This window comes from Fomitiporia mediterranea (assembly GCF_000271605.1).
Source record: "Fomitiporia mediterranea MF3/22 unplaced genomic scaffold FOMMEscaffold_18, whole genome shotgun sequence".
Lineage (NCBI taxonomy): Eukaryota > Fungi > Basidiomycota > Agaricomycetes > Hymenochaetales > Hymenochaetaceae > Fomitiporia > Fomitiporia mediterranea.
Window position 1 is genome coordinate 1,002,551 of NW_006760403.1, and position 18,200 is coordinate 1,020,750.

Below are 18,200 nucleotides of genomic sequence, written 5' to 3' on the forward strand. Positions count from 1 at the left end.
CAGTATTTGATATGCTAGAGACAGCTGAGATAGTCTGGGTCATTGTGAACATTAAAGTAGGAGGGGCAGGGGGTGATTGTAGTGTAATTGTAAGACAAGAACTTGTACACAGTTGTCTAATATCAACACAAGTAGCTATGTTTGGTTTTATTTGCCTAAGTATTGTAATAGGATATATTCTTGCCTATTTCTCACTCAGGAAAGACATACTATATTTGGTTGAAAGGAATTTATGAGATATGCTACAGAATTAAGTCAATTGGAATGCATATCTTTTGTATAACCAGACATACTACTTAACAGTCTGAATTGTTCAATTAGATAAGTTATAAGTATACAAGATTTGCAAACCCTCTCTGTGTAATTAATTAATTTGAACAATTTATTGTAGATGTTTATCTGTGTGCTTTTGGATTCAATGTACAATATCTCTGTCCAAATATTACTACTCAGTAATTCTCTAATTTTGGTGGATCAACTTTGATCATTAAGTGAGATAAGTGATTTCATACTAAAAGCTTAATAGTTAATCTAGTGATCAGACAGTGAGTATGACTACAAAGAGGAAGAAGTAGAGTTCTTGTTAGATCCTACCCTGATTGTAGAAGGAGAAGACAGCCTTGATAATGACTGTAATAAAGAGTGTAATGACTATACACACTGCCCTAGAAATACTGATGAAAGCCTGTTCTTAAAGAGTATGTAAAGACTAACCAAGATGGAGGACAAAGCAAGGGCAAAGATACAGGAGGCTCTCAAAGCTGAAGAGGAGTTAGATACTGTACACAACATTTTCAAGATCCAGCTTCATAGAGGATTTATTAGTAAAGATAGTAGCTACTAGAGAGTCAGACAAATATTAGTAAGAAGTCTAAAATGAAACTTGTCTTACCTATCTCAAACTAATACAGACCACTCTACTTCTCTGAGACATGCTCATAAACATAGAACCAGACAGTTGAAAAGGTTGAAATCCTAGAGTCTCCCTACCACCCATCACTTTCTGTGTAAGTTGAGCTCTTTCAGAAACCCTGCTTGGTCCTCAAAATACTTGCCTTCTCCTCAACTTTAACAGTCTCTACCAGTAAAGATGTTAACTCAGAGCAAATGATTGTTCCAGTCAACAATAAGTAGGACAGAAATTCTACTACTGATACTGTAAACATACTGAAGCTAGAAATTCAACCACAGTACAGAGTATACAAACATTGATATACAGGTATGCTTGAGATTATTGTCCTCAATATTGTTACAGTAATGGCCTTGACTTGGTTCAGACCAATTGCTAACAAAAGTTAGCTTCATCTTTCCTCAAAACCTATTCTAATATATCTTTAAGAGATGACCTCTTGATCATAGCTGCACAAACGTTTAGTATCATGCCAAACCAAGTCAACTGGCTTGGAAACACTGTAAGCTTTATTTACATTGCTTTCTCACTGTTCATGCCCCCAACTTGTTCCCAGGTTAGTATTTGTGGATCTGTAAGACTTCTGCACAATTTTGTGTCTTAGGAGGTCCCAGTCAACTGTTAAGTGTTAACACTGTACAGTATGCAATTAGTACAGGTTTCCTTGTTGCCTCAACATAGGTACAATTTGCAGGCTCTGTGTATTATCTCAATTCACAAGGAGTATACACACTACTCATTGTTGTTCAAATTTGTATTTCATGCTTGGTTCCTCTCTTTGTTTGACAATAATTATGGTCAATTTTGATACTTTGACACTAACTGTAATCAAGTATTTCTCTGTTTAAACTCATAAAGCTCTTGAGTACTATACTACAGATAGTTTGTTAGGTTCTTGTGCCTAAGTTCTCAGAAGCTTGGTTTGATTTGAATGGTAGAATCAAGCACCTTTCTTCCTGTAAAATGGCTTGATTTCACAGAAAGAGACTAAGCTTCATAATCATTCAGCAAAACCTTCTGATTTCATAAATATGTGATTTTATGTATATACATTATTAGCAAGCTAAATTAATGTTCAAAAACTGACAAAACATCTAGAGCTGTAGAAAGTTCTGTAATCTTGTCTGTATCATCCTCATCAATGTCTTCCTCATGTAGTTCTGTATCCAAGCAGTCTAAACTTGAATATACCTTCTCTTTATTTCCTACAGTGTCCCTAGTGCTAATAAGCCCTTTCAGTGGCTCCCTATTCCTAGTAAATGCATCCCAGGCCTTGATTTCTTAGAGACAAGCAATATGTAATCAGTTTGCAGCCCAGCAAAGTGCATGTTGTTTCTTCAATTGTATAGCAAGGAGTGGATTGCAACACTCAAGATCAATGATCTCCTGTTCCATCTTTACTTCTGATTGGATGATGTACATATGTAGCCTTTGAATCTCTACATTTAATTGCCAAAGTTCTTCATAGGATTGTTTGAGTTTGAAAAACTTTAGTGTGGCATTACATTCAGCTTCTCACATCCAAGGCTTTTGATCTACTTGAAGGTGACCCAAGCAAAGAATGTCAAATTGGCCAATAAAGATGTATTTCAGTACTGTACTGACTTCAAGAGATGGCAGGCCTAATTGTGTAGCAGCATCATTATATGACTTGACAGCAGCCATCACAGTTTTTGATTGTGCCTTGATCCCCTTGCTAATGTAGTGCCTCTACTTATACCCTATAAGTGTGTTAGTTATTTGAAGAAAATAAATAAAAATGTTACATACCAGTCCTAGCTTGATTCATTTTTGCAAGTTCAAAAAGTTGTGCTATAACCTCTCCTTCAAGCTTGTCAATAGCCTTATCATATAAGTGCTTAGCAAGACTTTTGTCTACTTGTTTCCAGTCTGATGAATCAGGAGTCCACTAGTCTGTAATACAAAGTTTACCCTCAATAGCTTGTAATGTGTTCTGAATTGTAAGGAGAGTGTCTAGTCCCCTCATATTTGCTCTTTCTACATTCCTTGTATCTTGTTCAGCTCTTACAATATGGCTGTTGCCTGCTCTAAAGTCCTTAGGGCTCAGACAAACCCATTCAGTCAATTGAGCATTGTAAAAAGCTCTAATTAAATTATTTAGAGAGTAATATGTGTAAAAGTTAATCAAATACTTACTTTGCATCAGAATGTCTCTTAAGTAGACTTACATACTGTTGCTCCAATTCTTCAGTTTTGCTTGGTTTACCAGACTTCAGGGCCTTCAAATACATCTCTTCTTCAGCATGCTATTTCAGAAAATCATTGTCTGAATCAATCCCAAGCTCTGTTTTTGCTCTAGTAAGCTTAATTGTCAAGCTCTCAGTATTGTAAAGAGCCTGTCTATAATTGTTCATAATGAATTGAGCTAAATGTAATTAGACTGAATGTATATAAGATAAAATTAAGTATATGTACTTACAAAGTTCTGCAAACTTATCAGAATTCCACTGAGTAAAATGTTGCAATATTGTCTGCTTAAAATGAAACTTTGAAGCATGATGAGTAATTGATGCTACTTGATTCAACTCAGAAAAGACTTGTTCACAGCCCTCAAAATCCTCTAAGCCAGTACCATCAATGTATTACAGGTGCTACTGTAATTAGCACTCTTGACAATGTGTATAACCATAAAATGCCTTACAGCAAAAGTGACAATTGTTTGCTCGAATTTTTGGGCCAAGCAACTTGCTATTGTTGGCTGTTGTAGAGAATCTGCAACCAATGTCATAGCCAACCATAAGATTGTCACCAAACACTTCTATCAACTGGCCTGTCAATACAAGCAGATATTTGGCACTATTAATAGTAGCTGTCAGTTCAAATTCACAAATATGAAATAAATAATTGATTACTCACAGTTCCCTACTTTGAATCATGTTACAGATAAGAAGGACTACACTATGATGACATACAGTAATAAAAATCCTAGTTTCAGAAAAGGTCCCCCACATCTTTTTTTTGGAGTCTGCTGATAGATTTGTCTAGTGATCTGTACATGGAGTTTTCTCAGTAACACCATCAACTGGAGAGCCTTCTTCATCAATTGTTGAACCAGATGTAGCAAGTCCTGTATGTTCCATTCTATCTGTAGTACCTGAGTCAACAGTACTGCTTCTGTTCTGTATTAGTTCTAGAATCTATGAAGGAGATCAGTATTACTGAAACATGCTGGAAAAGTTTAATGAATTTCATAAACACTACTTCCATCCTTGCTTCCCCTATAGTTTAACAGAATAATATAATAAACTCACCCTTTCTGAATGTTTCTTTACCTCATATTGGTATTTATTAACAGTAGACACCTTCACAAAAATGTCTGAGTGTATTGTACAATTATCTGGCCTCTCAATGTTGACTATCTGTGTTGTGTTGCCCATAGAATCTAGCATGCAGTACTGTATGGTATTTTGTTTCAGTGACTCGTTTCTATCCATACAAACCAACATTTTGAAATCCAATTTTTCTTTGTCTGGTTGTTCTGCTACACAATAGGGACACATGTCCTTGTACTGAGATATGAGTGTAGGATACTTCCTCCTGTCAAGTGCTTCTTTGATACACTGCAAAATCTCCAGATAGACATCAAAAGTATGAAAAAACATCTTTACATATGAGGTTTGAAACAATATCTAATTAAACAGTTAGAATACATAGGAAGAAGATATAAGAAACAATACATTATAGAGTTCACACAAACTATGTATGAAGGGCTGGATTCCAAGACTTGGGCATCTACTACTTATCACCCAGTAGGCCTCAAGGACACACATTGAAATACCTAAGTTTGGGTTTAATGGAGCATTTGGCATGTACTCATGGTGAACCATTGTTTCTGTTAATGGTCTCTCTGAGTTGTATAGGAAGGAAAGACTGTTCCTATCTTTATTCTAAAGATTAGATGTACTTTGAAATCCTTAAGACCTGGAAACTCACTGAACATATTAATACAGATTATAGAATCATACAAATCATTGTCTACAGTTGATTCTAGAGCACTGTTTGCATCCTACTCCAAATAAGCATGAAATAATTGCTTGTATAGACTCTCCCAGTGTTTGTTTGATGTTTCTATATGCTCATGCTCTGCCACCTTTGAGTGATATTGTCTGCACCTTAAAGACATTAGTATGTATCAAGAGAGCTAATATCTGATTCTAGTACATACTTTGTTTGAAACTGTCTCAAATATGCTTTCATACAGCACTCTTCACTCTCCTCTTCTGTATCTTCTATGTCCTCATAATCATCCTCCTCTCCAGCAACAATAACTTGCTCTGTTGACCAGCCATCATTTTGTGCCAGTGCATCCTCTATCCAACCTAACAGGCCCTCATAATTGCTACAGTTGTCTTAATACTCTAACCCACCCAGTGTGTTGATTTGACTCATCTGTTCAGCCTGTTTCTTCAGAATTTCCTTGTGTAGCTCTATCAGACTGTTCAAAAACTATATAACTTTATAAATAAAGTAATAAATACTTACTCTGTAATTTTTACCTCCATTCCTCCTTAATCTCATCTTTGTTGTCTTTAGTTGTTCAGATCTGCTTTGTCTTTCTAGTAATAGAACCAAAATCCTTACTAAGATTGAGGTACAAAATCCTGGCTGATTGTGAGCCACCAGGCCTTTTTCTAGGCATACTGTATCTTGCTTGACAGAGGGGGAGAAGGGTGGAAGTATGATGTGCAACCTGTCAATCTGTTAGAGTTTGATTATTCTTACATGATACAAATACACACACAATCTATTAGCTGTACTGGTAGCACTTCTGAGTCATTAGAACAAGGTACTTGTTTAACTTCTACTTTTCTAAACAAGCAGAAGTTTGATGTACACTCAGGGGATCCATGTTTATGCTAGGAGTTGTAACCTTGTAGAGGTTACACACAATCTGTTAGCCTCATCACATGACTTATCTTATAAATAGCTCTAAGACATTCCTGAGACAGTATCTCTTCTTGTACCTCCTTCAATACCAGTCAATTGCCTGTTCTACAACCTGAGTGAGACATTGTCTCTACTTTTTTTTGAACATCACAATTGTCTGGCCTGCCAACTGCTATAAAGACTTACTAGCTTCTCCAACTGTCAACCTGCCACCTGCTACTCATTACTTGTACCTGCCACCTACTGTCTAGACCTGCCACTTGCCACCTGCCTCCTACACTCAACCTGCTACTAGCTACCAGCCACCTGTCTACTCTAACATACCCTGTCCTCTAGCCCAAATTAGTAGTTATAAGTCTAACTCTGCCCTTACTGTAACAGACAGTCAAATGACCCTAAAGCTCCTTAGTGAATATGCCTGCAAATGTACTGCCTTCTTCACACACAAGAATATTCCTGATGACAAACAAGTCTGCCTCATCATACATAGTCTTGAGCCTATTAAAGTCTGTAGTTGGTATACAGCCCAACCTGGCTGGATTGAGGCTATAGAGTTTGAAGAGTTTATTGCCAACCTTAAGGGAATTGTTCTTGAGCATAATTGGGACCTTAAGCTGTGTGATGAAATCGAAAATCTTAAACAGGACAGAAAACATGCTAATAAGTTCTATTTTGAGATTCTTGGCCAAAACCATCTCCTCAGTAGAAGTCCTACCATCCTCTCTTACCAGGAAATCTGCTTTCTTATGAGTGCCTGTCTAGATATTGACCTCAAACGAGTGTACTCTGAACCTGGAATTCAAGGTATTACTGACTTCTAGGACTAGCTTACTACTGTTTGTGAGGCTGACAACTGTGTACACAACTACTACAAGCTCATTACAGATACTATCCATAGCTACAAAGGCAGTCATGCTACACAGTCAGCTCCCTCTTTCTCTAGTCCCTTAAGGACTTCTAATACAATTTCTCAGGCCTAAGAGAATGTAGTAAGCCCAAAAATTGAGAAACTCTCAACTGTAGAGAAATTCATGCTCAATTGTCATAATGGATGCTTCAAATGCTGTTTCATGTATGTTAATCACCTTACAAAGGACTACCAGATCCTGTATTCAAGAATAAATTGTATGTCTATCACTAAAGCAGAAGGTATCTACCTATGTCTAAAGCACATGCCCTCTCTACCATCTTTGAACTGTGTCAAGTCTGTGCTGGTTGTATCAATCACAACTAATATCTGGCTCAATCAACTTCCCAACTATGTGTGTGTTTCATTACAGCTCAAACTACTCACTACTACAAGTTTGTCATTGTCCTATCAAGAAGAAGATACAGTAGCAGCTACTCTCAGGGTGGAAATGCTCTCAGCTGTCCATGTTAATGACTCAGACAAGTATGTGCCTATTAACCCCCCCCAAATCTATTAGGAGTGTCTGCTAGACAGTCCTGCAACACTAAAACCCTTGTCCATCTGTGCCCTTATTAATAATAGCTCTTCTCTAGCAATTATTAATGAAGCACTTGTACACAACCTCAGATTGCCCTGTTTCTGTCTCTCTAGCCCTATTCATATCTCCCTTACTCTATCCAATTCTTCTTCCAATTCTTTACAAACCCTACATGAATACATTAAACTCTCCCCTACTTCTGTTGATTACACCTGGAAATCCTGTACTATTAGGACAGTAGTTGCCCCCTCCCTATGTTCACTAATCATCCTAGGCCTACTGTTCTTACTTGTGAATAGAATCACAGTCTCTCATTATTACACACAGACTATTTGCTCTACTCCCAACTACCAGCTCCTGCCTGTATCCTGCTGGATTCCAACTTCACAAGCATTACAAGTTAACTCTCCCTCTCTAGACATTATCTTAACAGTACATACAAAAATCCAAGAGCTTGCCTTACAGGATCACCTCTCTAAGTTAAGTGATAGTCTGTGTAAGTAATATACTTTACTTTTCTGTTCAGAGCTCCCTCATGTGGACACACTCCCTTCTAATGTTTTCTACTGCTTCAAATTGAAAGATCCAAACCTTCAGATAAAGCCTTACTAGTACTCCTGCCCTAGAAAATATTGTAACACATAGGAGGTCCTTCTACAGAGCCATCTTCTGACTGGCAGATTAAGACCCTCTTCCAGTCCTATCTCCTCTCCTGCTTTCCTCATTACTAAATCAGACCCTTCAGCTCTTCCACACATGGTTTGTGATTATTAGGAGCTTAACAGTAATACAATACCTGATAACTATCTACTACCTTAGATAGACAATATCCTGGCTGACTGTGTAAAAGGTCTTATTTGGGGAAAAATTAACATGACAAATGCCTTCTTTCAGACCTGTGTTCATCCTAATGACATCTACTTGACTACAATCAATACACTGCTTAGACTCTATGAATAGACTGTCATACTTATAGGCTACAGAAATGCTCCTACCACCTACTAGTATTGTGTGATGGAAGCCTTACATTGTCTCATTGGTAAGATCTGTCATGTCTATCTGGATGACATTATTATCTGGTCTGCTGATCTTGAAGCCTATGCTAAGAATATCTCCATTGTTCTAGACTCCCTTCAGGAAGCACACCTCTTCTGTTCTCCAAAGAAAACCTCCCTGTTCTGTTCATCAATTGATTTCTTAGGTTATTGAATAGATTAGCAAGGCATACACACAGACCCCACTAAAACTGAGAAGATTATACAATGGCTGGTGCTACAATCTTCTTCAGACATACAGAGGTTTCTTGGTCTTGTCCAGTTTCTTGCTCCCTTTCTACCTAGACTTGTGGAACATACTACTGTCTTGAACCCTTTAACATCAAAGGAATGTGATAAGGATTTCCTATACTAGTCTTCAAAGTTTCAACATGTGTTTGACACTATCAAGGCTCTTACTATGTCTGCATAATACTTAACAGTCATTAACTACCTGGATCCTGGTGACAATAAGATCTATCTCTACACAGATGCCTTGAATCTCTGTACAGGTGCAGTTCTCTCCTTTGGGCCTTCACCAGACTTGGCTTGTCCTGTTACTTATGACTCTACTCCCTTAAAGCCTGTAGAGTGTAACTACCCAGTCTACAAAAAGGAATTGCTCACTATTGTGAAAGCTCTTAAAAAGTTCTGCTCTGACCTCCTGGGAACTACATTCACTGTATTCACAAATCACAAGATGCTCACAAGTTTCCTTTCCCAGAGAGATCTCTCACACTGACAAGTATGTTAGTAAGAATTCCTGGCTCAATACATTTTTGATGTTTAATACATGCCTGGCAAACAAAACTGTTAGCATTTTGAGGTCACAATGATTCCCTTAGAGTAGTTCACACCAGTAGGGGTTCAGTGGGCTCTGCTCATGGTGTGTAGGCATTAATACAAGTTGACTGCATAGTTGGTAATGTGTTGTGTACCATTATATGTGTCCTATGAGCTTCATTGTCCTTATATTAAGTATTATATATACTATCTAATATTGTGTGTCTCAGATGTATGTCTCAGAAGACATGTCTAAGACATATAACACATTTATCCAGAATAAATGCTAACACTCCCCTTCAAACTTATACTAGTTGATCAGGCTAATATAATGTTTGATAAGTGTTTGTTTGTTGTTTTACTAATATCATTTACATCTGCAATGTAAATGTTTCGTTTGCTTCATATATTAAGTCCACTGTAAGTGTTGCATTTGTCCAATGTATTATTATAACATTCAATGTAATAAATCAATTGTTAATTCAATTATGATTGCTAAGAGAGCTGCAGAATCTCTTTAGCATTTGTTCGTTCATAGTTTTAATATTATTAATGTTATAGTTGTCACTATAATGTTTTATCATTCGTATGATAGTAGTTTTCTCGTTTGCAATTTAATATGATATGTTATAACTTTGTTTCGTTTGTTTTTCATGTCATATTGTTTGTTTTGTGTCATAGTATGTTTATTTCTTCATACTACACTGTTCTACAGTTGTTCCATTATTCGTTTTGTTTGTATTCGTATTATTATACAAGTAGTTTGTTTTATATTCTTACACTCATTGTGTAATTAGAATTGTACTTTGTTTGTATCGTTTCGTTTGTATAGTTAATACTATATTTAATAACAATGTGTGTGTTATTAATTTGTTCACATTAATTTGTATTCTTGCACATTTGAATTGTGTTACTAGTAGTTTTTCCACTTTTACTTTTGCAATGAAACTGTTGAATCATGCTTGTAAAATGTGTTATTGATGTTATTATGATGTCCTCTATTCATCATGTATTATCTTTGTTTGTTTCGTTTCGTATTCATGCCTTTTAAGCATTCAATTGTAGTTCTATGCCTTTATATTGAAGCATTGTATTGTTTGCAATTTGTAATATCATGTATGATATGTCAGATTGCTTCATATTAAGGTTGATTGAGGTTTTATTCTTCTGTTATTTGTATTGTTTTATCATCTGACTGTTTGTAAGTCTGTTTAGGCACATTATTTATGTTTTAAACATATGATATGTTTGTATTGTTTTGCTGTTTTGCAGTAGATATATTTATTATCAATATATGTGTACATTGTGTTTGTTATCATTTAATGTGTCCTTTGACTTTTACAAACTATAACATTATTTGTATGTTTGTATCATTTTATCATTGTGATAATGTTTTATTATCATTGTGTAATGTTTATTCAATTAATATATTGCTCTACACAGTTATAATATGTATTCATTGCTTTTATTTTGTAGATAGATGAAGTAGTACACTTTACAGTTCTATTTTTCATCATATATTGTAATATTCGTTTGTTTTATTGCTTATTTTGTGTCAAATTCTGTTTGATATTGTTTTAATCATTATATTCGCTTTATTCACTGAATATATGTGTGTGTTTGTTATGAGATATGAATTTATTTTGTTAATTTTGAGTGTATTGCTCATTTCGTTCATTATGATCAACATTATCTTGTTTGCTTCAAAAGGATTAACGTTTTGATTACTGTTATGTCTGTTGCTTCTTTTAATTAACTTACACAAGTGCTTTGTGTGTCTAGCATTGATTGCTTTGGGAATATGTGCTATTCCTTGGCTACATTGTGTTAATTCTTAATTATCTGTCTGAATATTACTTTGTTTGTTTGATTATTTGTTTGCTATTATGTCCCACATGCTAGAGAATAAGCATTGTAAGTTTCACATGATGTGTGATCGTTATTTTCAATGTATTATACATTCCATTTGAGGAAAGCATAGTTGTGTTCAATATTTCTGTATAGTTTGTTATATACTAGAGATGCTTTTCTGCTCAACATCTTTGTATGTAGCATACTTCTTTGTGTTTAGGTATATGCTCCATAATATATTTGTTCGTAATACATTCAATTGGTGCCATGTATGGCATGACCATTAAAGATTTCAGAGAAAATGTCTCTTACATAAGTATTTCATTGTTGAATTCAACAGATTTGCTTCTTATTTGTTACAATAACTTTGTAATTATGTTTTGTAGGATGTGCAAGGTTAAATAGTGATGTAGTCAATATTTCTGCATCATTTAATCGTTTGCTATGTTTCTATTATTTGTTATGTTTTATGTTTTGTGAATTTTATGTTTGTGAATATATGCTATTACTCCCCTTCAATTCGAGAAGGTTTGCTTTGAGCAATTGGCTTTTGTGTGTGTGTAATTAATTCGTTCGTACGTTTTCATCATTTAATCATTCGTTTAAGCATTGTGTATTAATGCATGAATGTGTTTTGTTCAATAACTTCAATGTTATTTGTTATTTTTGTCTGATTTTGTTATTAATTCTTTATGGCATTTGTACTCTTTGTTATTCAAGTTTATACTCAAATAGGTTGTGTGTATGCTTGTGTATTTCGTTTGATTATTATGTATATGTCTGAATAGTTTGTTAATCATTTAGTATAGTGTTGTTTTAGCAAGCATAAGTTTGCAATTTTGTTCGTTTTATTTGTATACATTATGATGCATTGTTTAGATTTGCTCAGTATCATTTGTCTTCTGTTTGATGACAAAAGTATTTGAGCTATAGTGTTTTGTTTCCATTCTGTTTATGTATTTTATTCTTTTGTGATAGGTGCAAGCTCAAGCAAGGCCATTAATGAAGAATACACTGTTATGATATTGTTTGAACTTCAAATAGCTAATGATATGCTTTAAGTATTGATCATAGATTTATTCTTTGCAAATTCTATCTTTCTACTGTTTGCAGTGATCTATTAAATCCGTCACACATTGTGTTTAATTATTTGTAAAGTGTTCAATCGAGTTCCAAACTTATGTTTGTTTCTTTGGATTTTGTTCCAACATTCGTTTGTCTTTTGTGTACTTGGCAGCAGTGTTCGTTCTGTTGTATGGCCCTTCAGACTATCTGATATTAGGCTCTGATGTTTTGTAGCATTAGTTGTTTTGTTTTGTGTCTGTATTATTGTATTTCATCATGTTTTTAAGTAATATTTAATTGTTTATATTGTTTATACTGATTGTATTAATTGTATTGACTTAATACTTTGTTATCATGTATATCTTATTGATATATTATATTGTTACAATGTATTTGTAACTATTGTTCATTCGATTTCGCATTGTAATAGTAATTGTGTGAGGTATAAGATATGTATTTGCCTGTATAGTATTGATATTGTGTCGATATTATGCATATATGTATCATTATATTGTTTCATCGTTTGTAGCATTATGTTTTAATTTAATGTAATACTTTGTATAAGTATATATGTTTGTTATTATATGTTTAGACTGTTTGCAACATTGTTTCATATGTTTTATTACTTGTTTTATGCATTATTATGTGTTTGTTCAATTGTATTTTGCATACAACATTGTGTTATTCAACAATTAATAGTTTTATGTGTTTGAATACATTATTATTACTTTGTACGTTTGTATATTTGTTTATCTATGTGATATGTTTGTATTTTGTAAATATATGTTATTTATTGTGATTGTTCATTTGTGATAGTATAAATTGTTTTTATATTTGAGTTATTATGCTTTAGTAGCATTTATACTCTTGTTTTCGTTTTATTCATTTGCCTAATCATTATTTGATTGATTATACGTTTGCAATATATTTCTTTATATTGTTATTATGCTTTGCTAGCATTGTTCTTTTGTTTATAGTATTAATCATTTATATTATTGATATACTATCAAATGTTCGTTTGTTATGTGAGACATTATTAATATAATGTGTCTCTGTAGTGTAAGATGAAGTAATTCAGTGTTTGGATATAGTATTATTGAGTACTCATTACATTTAAAGCAACTAGTTCATCTGTCTGTATGTCTTAGACATCCAATACATTGTCTGTATCCAATATATGTCTTGTATCATGTATCCAATACATGTCTTGTTAGTTTAATAAATCAATGTGTGTTTGGGATGCTCAGACAGGTGTGTCTAGGTCTACATAGATAATACATTCTGGTTACAAGTATCAACCATATCTTGTTGTATAAAGCAATCATAGTCTTCCAGACAAGACAATTCACATTTGGTATGCTCAGATGAGAGCACCAAAGGTTTGTAGACAATTAGAATGGATCATACATGTAGAATCAAATTGATTCAGTGTTAAATAGAGTAGTTTGATGATACTTATCAAGTTTAGTATGATTGAGTGTATCATATCATTTGTACTATGGTATATAGTACACTGAAGTGTTCACAATGACAATTGTAGTGCATATAGTCATACATATAGCTAGTGAGGAGGAATCATAATCATTTAGATGATGATTTTGAAGAGTCGTGTTTGTAGAGGGTAAGATAAAAGCATAGTAACAATGTAGACATGAGCAGGGAGTGTAAGGCTCATAACCTGTTAGTGTTTTGAGGTTGCAATGATTCCCTTAGAGTAGTTCACACCAGTAGGGGTTCAGTAGGCTCTGCTCATGGTGTGTAGGCATCAATACAAGTTGACTACATAGTTGGTAATGTGTTGTGTACCATTATATGTGTCCTATGAGCTTCATTGTCCTTATATTAAGTATTATATATGCTATCTAATATTGTGTGTCTTGGATGTATGTCTTGGAAGACATGTCTAAGACATATGACACATTTATCCAGAATAAATGCTAACAAAAACAAAGCTGCTGACACTCTGTCCAGACTTCCAGATGAGGAATTCTCCCCTCCTATAGTAGTATCCTCCTGCCTTACAATCTCTGCAGATGAACAATTACTTCTTCAAATCCAATTGTCCTACAAAGATGACCCATTCTGTACTAAGCTCCTCTCTCAGCCTCTTGAATCCCTTAGTGTTTGAGTTAAGAACAGTCTGCTGTTCTTAGGTGACAGGCTTGTTGTTCTGCATGTCAATCAACTCTGCAAACATTTCTACAAACTTGCTCATAACTCTATAGGCCACTTTAGGATTGACAAGACTTATACAACACTGAAATCATTATTCTACTGGCCAAACATACATTCTGACCTTGAAAATTCATACATTAAGTAATGTGACTCATGTTAAAGGTATAAATTGTCCACTCAAAAACCTGCCAGTCCTTTACACCCTCTTGCTGTGGCTGACTAGTGTGGTAATACAATTACTATTGACTCTATAAGTCCTCTGCCTCTAGACCACAGGTTCAACAGAATTGCAACTATTACCAACCAACTCAGTAGTAACATTTGCCTACTCCCTATCTGTATGGGCCAAACTCCTGAAGAGTTTGCCTGTGTTTTCTTCAACAGATGGTATTACAAAAACAGCCTTCCCCTCAACATTATCTCAGATCAGGATCACCTCTTTACCTCCAAGTTCTGGAAGGCTCTTCATAAAATTTCAGGGGTTAAACTGAAGATGTCTACAGCTTATCACCCTCAAACAGATGGAATCTCAGAACATACAAACAAGTCAGTCATCCAGGCACTTTGATTCTACATCAACTGACAACAAAAGGGCTGGTGCTGTGTACTACCTTGTGTTTGGTTCAAGCTTATGAACACCAAAAATGTGTCAACAGGATTTTCCCCCTTTCAACTTCACCTTGGCTAATGCCCCTGTCTGATCCCACCTCTTGTACCCTTACCAGACAACAAGTCTACCCTTCTAGAGGACAAGCAAGCTTGTTCTCTCATCCATCAGCTTGATCTTGATGTTGCAGAAGTGTGGGACTCTCTCATCCTGGCTAAAACTTCTCAAGCTCATACTGTAAACCAGAAGAGGAGTCCAGAAGACTCCTATACTCCTGGTGATTTTGTTATACTATCTACCTTCCATCAGCATTGAGATTACACTCAGGGTGGTGACAATTGTGTAGCCAAATTCATGCCAAGATGGGACAGCAAGTACTGTGTCCTCAAGGCTTTCCCAGAATGCTCCACTTACTAGCTTGAATTGCCAAACTCTTGCACCAAATTTTCTACCTTCCATGCATCTCAGCTCAAACAATACCATGCAAATGATCCTGTGTTATACCCTACACATGAACTTGCACAACCTCCTCCTGTCCTCACAGAGGAAGGACTCAAAGAGTAGGAAGTAGAAGCTATAATTGATCAACAAAGACAAGGACACAGCCTCCAATACCTTGTTTGCTAGAAAGGGTACAGTCCAGAAGACAATCTTTGGTTGCCCAAGCAGGAACTAGACAACTGCACAGTATTGGACCAATGGGAACAACAGTTATACACTGACTCTCATACATAGCCCTCCTCAATCCTCAATTTCCATTCTACAAAACACTTGTGGAGTGTGTTCAACTAATGCCTTCTCCTCTCTTATCTTCATCTTTGTATTCAACACATCTTTTCTCTTACAGACATTCTCAATTTCCATTCTAATATATCCCTCCTTCTTCAATCCCTTCCCTGCCTTGCCTGTTCCTTACCCCCTATATTTATTCACACACTCTTGCACCACTCTTCCCTTTCCCCTCTTTCTCTCTTCTTCCCAGTGGGGAAGAGTGTAACCTTGTGGAGGTTACACACGATCTGTTAGCCTCATCACATGACTTATCTTATAAATAGCTCTAAGACATTCCTGAGACAGTATCTCTTCTTGTACCTCCTTCAATACCAGTCAATTGCCTGTTCTGCAACCTGAGTGAGACATTGTCTCCAGGAGTGAGTGTTGATCCATTGATTCACACTGATGGAACTCAGAGATCCTACTATAGTACGTAATTCCCTCTCAATCCCTTAATCATAGCTGTAATTATATTAGCCCAATGATGAACACAAGCCTTGCATGTTACTGTGATCTGTGCAATCGTTCTCAGTAGACTCCTGTGTAACCCAAACAGGGTTGTTCATTAGAAGTGGAAGGCAAAAGCTCCTTCATAGGTCAATAGGCTATCCGCCACTGTATCATGAATGCTAGCTTGTGTGGCGCTCTAGAATCATCTGAGCTTTGCGAGCGTGACCAGCTTGATTACCTTTCCTGTAGTCCTGTTGAAATACAAATCTTACCTTGATGCACATTGGTATACACACTTACATCATATTGTTGTTAATTTATTTTCTCTGTTTTAGCATAATTTACTGTATCCTGTATTAAAATAATAAGTTAGATATTACAAATGCTAGCTTACTTATACATAAAACTCAAAACATGCATTGTTACTTAAGCAAGGCAGACTTTTTTTTGATAATATTTACTAAGAACCATATTTTTAATTGACAATATGAATTAATTAATATATACAAGGCTAATAGAAAAAGAACAGGTATAAATGGTGAAGAAATGAGCTATATAAACGAGCTCATTGTGGCAGACGATGAGCTCGGTACTGTGACGTGTCTCATTGACGTGTGTCGCGTCGTGGACGCTTACATCATACATGTATTGAGTAATCTAATCAGAGTGTAACGCGTGTCGCAATATTATTTTTATTAAGTAAGTATTGTGCTCAGTATTAAGTGCAGTATGGGGAAAAGACTGAACTCCCTTCTAATTAGAGGGACTACAAGGGCCGTGTAACCCCTCTAATTAGAGTGGAGATAGCCCGTGCCTCAGGTGCACTGAATCGCGAGGTTTGACCACGCCTATTATTATAAGATGTATAAGTAAATATACCACTTTCCCCAAATGATAAGGTGTTATTTTACTTATTATTTTCTATAAGTCAAATAGCATATCATAATGACATTATAGTCTATTTACAGCTTTATCTGATATTTCAATTAATTATAATATAGATATATTAAATTAAATTAATTATATTGGTTTTTGTAGCTAATATGCACAAAAACTACATATTAACAAAAAGGAAACTACTTATGCTCAAGACTACACCTCCTTGTGCCTTTCTTCCACTGCTTTGCAAGATTGTCCCAGTATTTACATTCCTCCACAGAATCAATTTGAGATTGTCTTGGACAAGTCTGCTTGACGTTGATGCTGTGTGACAGGATTGCCTTCTGTCATATCTACTTAATGTCATGTTAGAATACTTAATTCTTAAGTTATCACACAAGTAATAAGGGTGTAGATTCCTTCCACGGCTCGGCACCGTAGATTTGTCAATCGAGCTGAGTGATCGCACAGTCGATGTAACTGTTCCACCATTAGAGGCTGTCATCATTGAGCTGTTCTCCAGCAAAGGTGAAACAATGTAGATGCGTTTGATTGCCTATTCACATACTAATGGTTGTTTTTCTGGCACATAAGCAGATACATGGTCCGTGGACGAACTTAGTAACAAATTACATGTAGAATCGGTTGCGGTCCGAAAAGGCCTTGATACTTGGGTTGATCATGTCGTCTTGAGTGAGACCGACACAAACGTCTTCGTTCTGTTGGAAGAAGCATACCGTTGGGGTCTAATCGGCCTGGTGGCTCACGTCATGGTCAGTCTACTCAACACCGAGTGACATTTGCATTCATCTCATATTATTTCCTCAAGCGTCATTGAGGAGCAAGAGCCAGTTGTGTCACCGGCGCAGCAACAAGAGGCGGAGCAAATGCGTGTATACTGGAAGTTTATCGAGGGAATGCTGACGAATATCGACCGGATCCAAACGATGTTGAAGTTCGCGCCGAACTATTCGCGGACGATCGAACAGCTGAGTGTGTTTATGGAAGCTGCGCGCAGGGAAGGGCTTGTGACTGTGAATAATGGCCTGTGGAAACTCAATAGATAGCATAATTGTAGATTAGAGTGTATTCATATGTACCGTGTGAATGTGCTGTCTTTGTTCATCGATGACGAGGTTATCTTGATGTGATAAGATTAACCTACTCACGTGTTCCAGCGATCGACAGCGCCAAACAAGATTCGGAAATTGACTCCTCTCCATTGTCCATCATCCGGGACTTCGCCTCCAACCAAGTCGGTAATCCTGCAGTTGCCTTTGGACGACCATGGCGAGTGTTCATGACGATATGGAAGA

General features: G+C 35.9%; 2 protein-coding genes across 2 annotated transcripts; one reads left to right on the forward strand and one right to left on the reverse strand.

The window, feature by feature from the left end:
- Positions 1-3,306: 3,306 nt before the first annotated feature.
- Positions 3,307-3,513, reverse strand: FOMMEDRAFT_97912 (uncharacterized protein; the record flags this gene model as incomplete). Its single annotated transcript, XM_007271697.1, has 1 exon — positions 3,307-3,513. A coding segment is annotated over one exon (207 nt), but the record flags the coding sequence as incomplete, so codon positions are not given.
- A 4,804-nt stretch (positions 3,514-8,317) lies between these two features.
- Positions 8,318-17,951, forward strand: FOMMEDRAFT_162489 (uncharacterized protein; the record flags this gene model as incomplete). The annotated part of the gene is made up of 4 exons (XM_007271853.1): positions 8,318-8,345; positions 17,326-17,412; positions 17,482-17,657; positions 17,724-17,951. The coding sequence occupies 4 exons, from the start codon at positions 8,318-8,320 to the stop codon at positions 17,949-17,951; spliced, it is 519 nt and encodes a 172-aa protein (XP_007271915.1).
- Between the last annotated feature and the right edge of the window lie 249 nt (positions 17,952-18,200).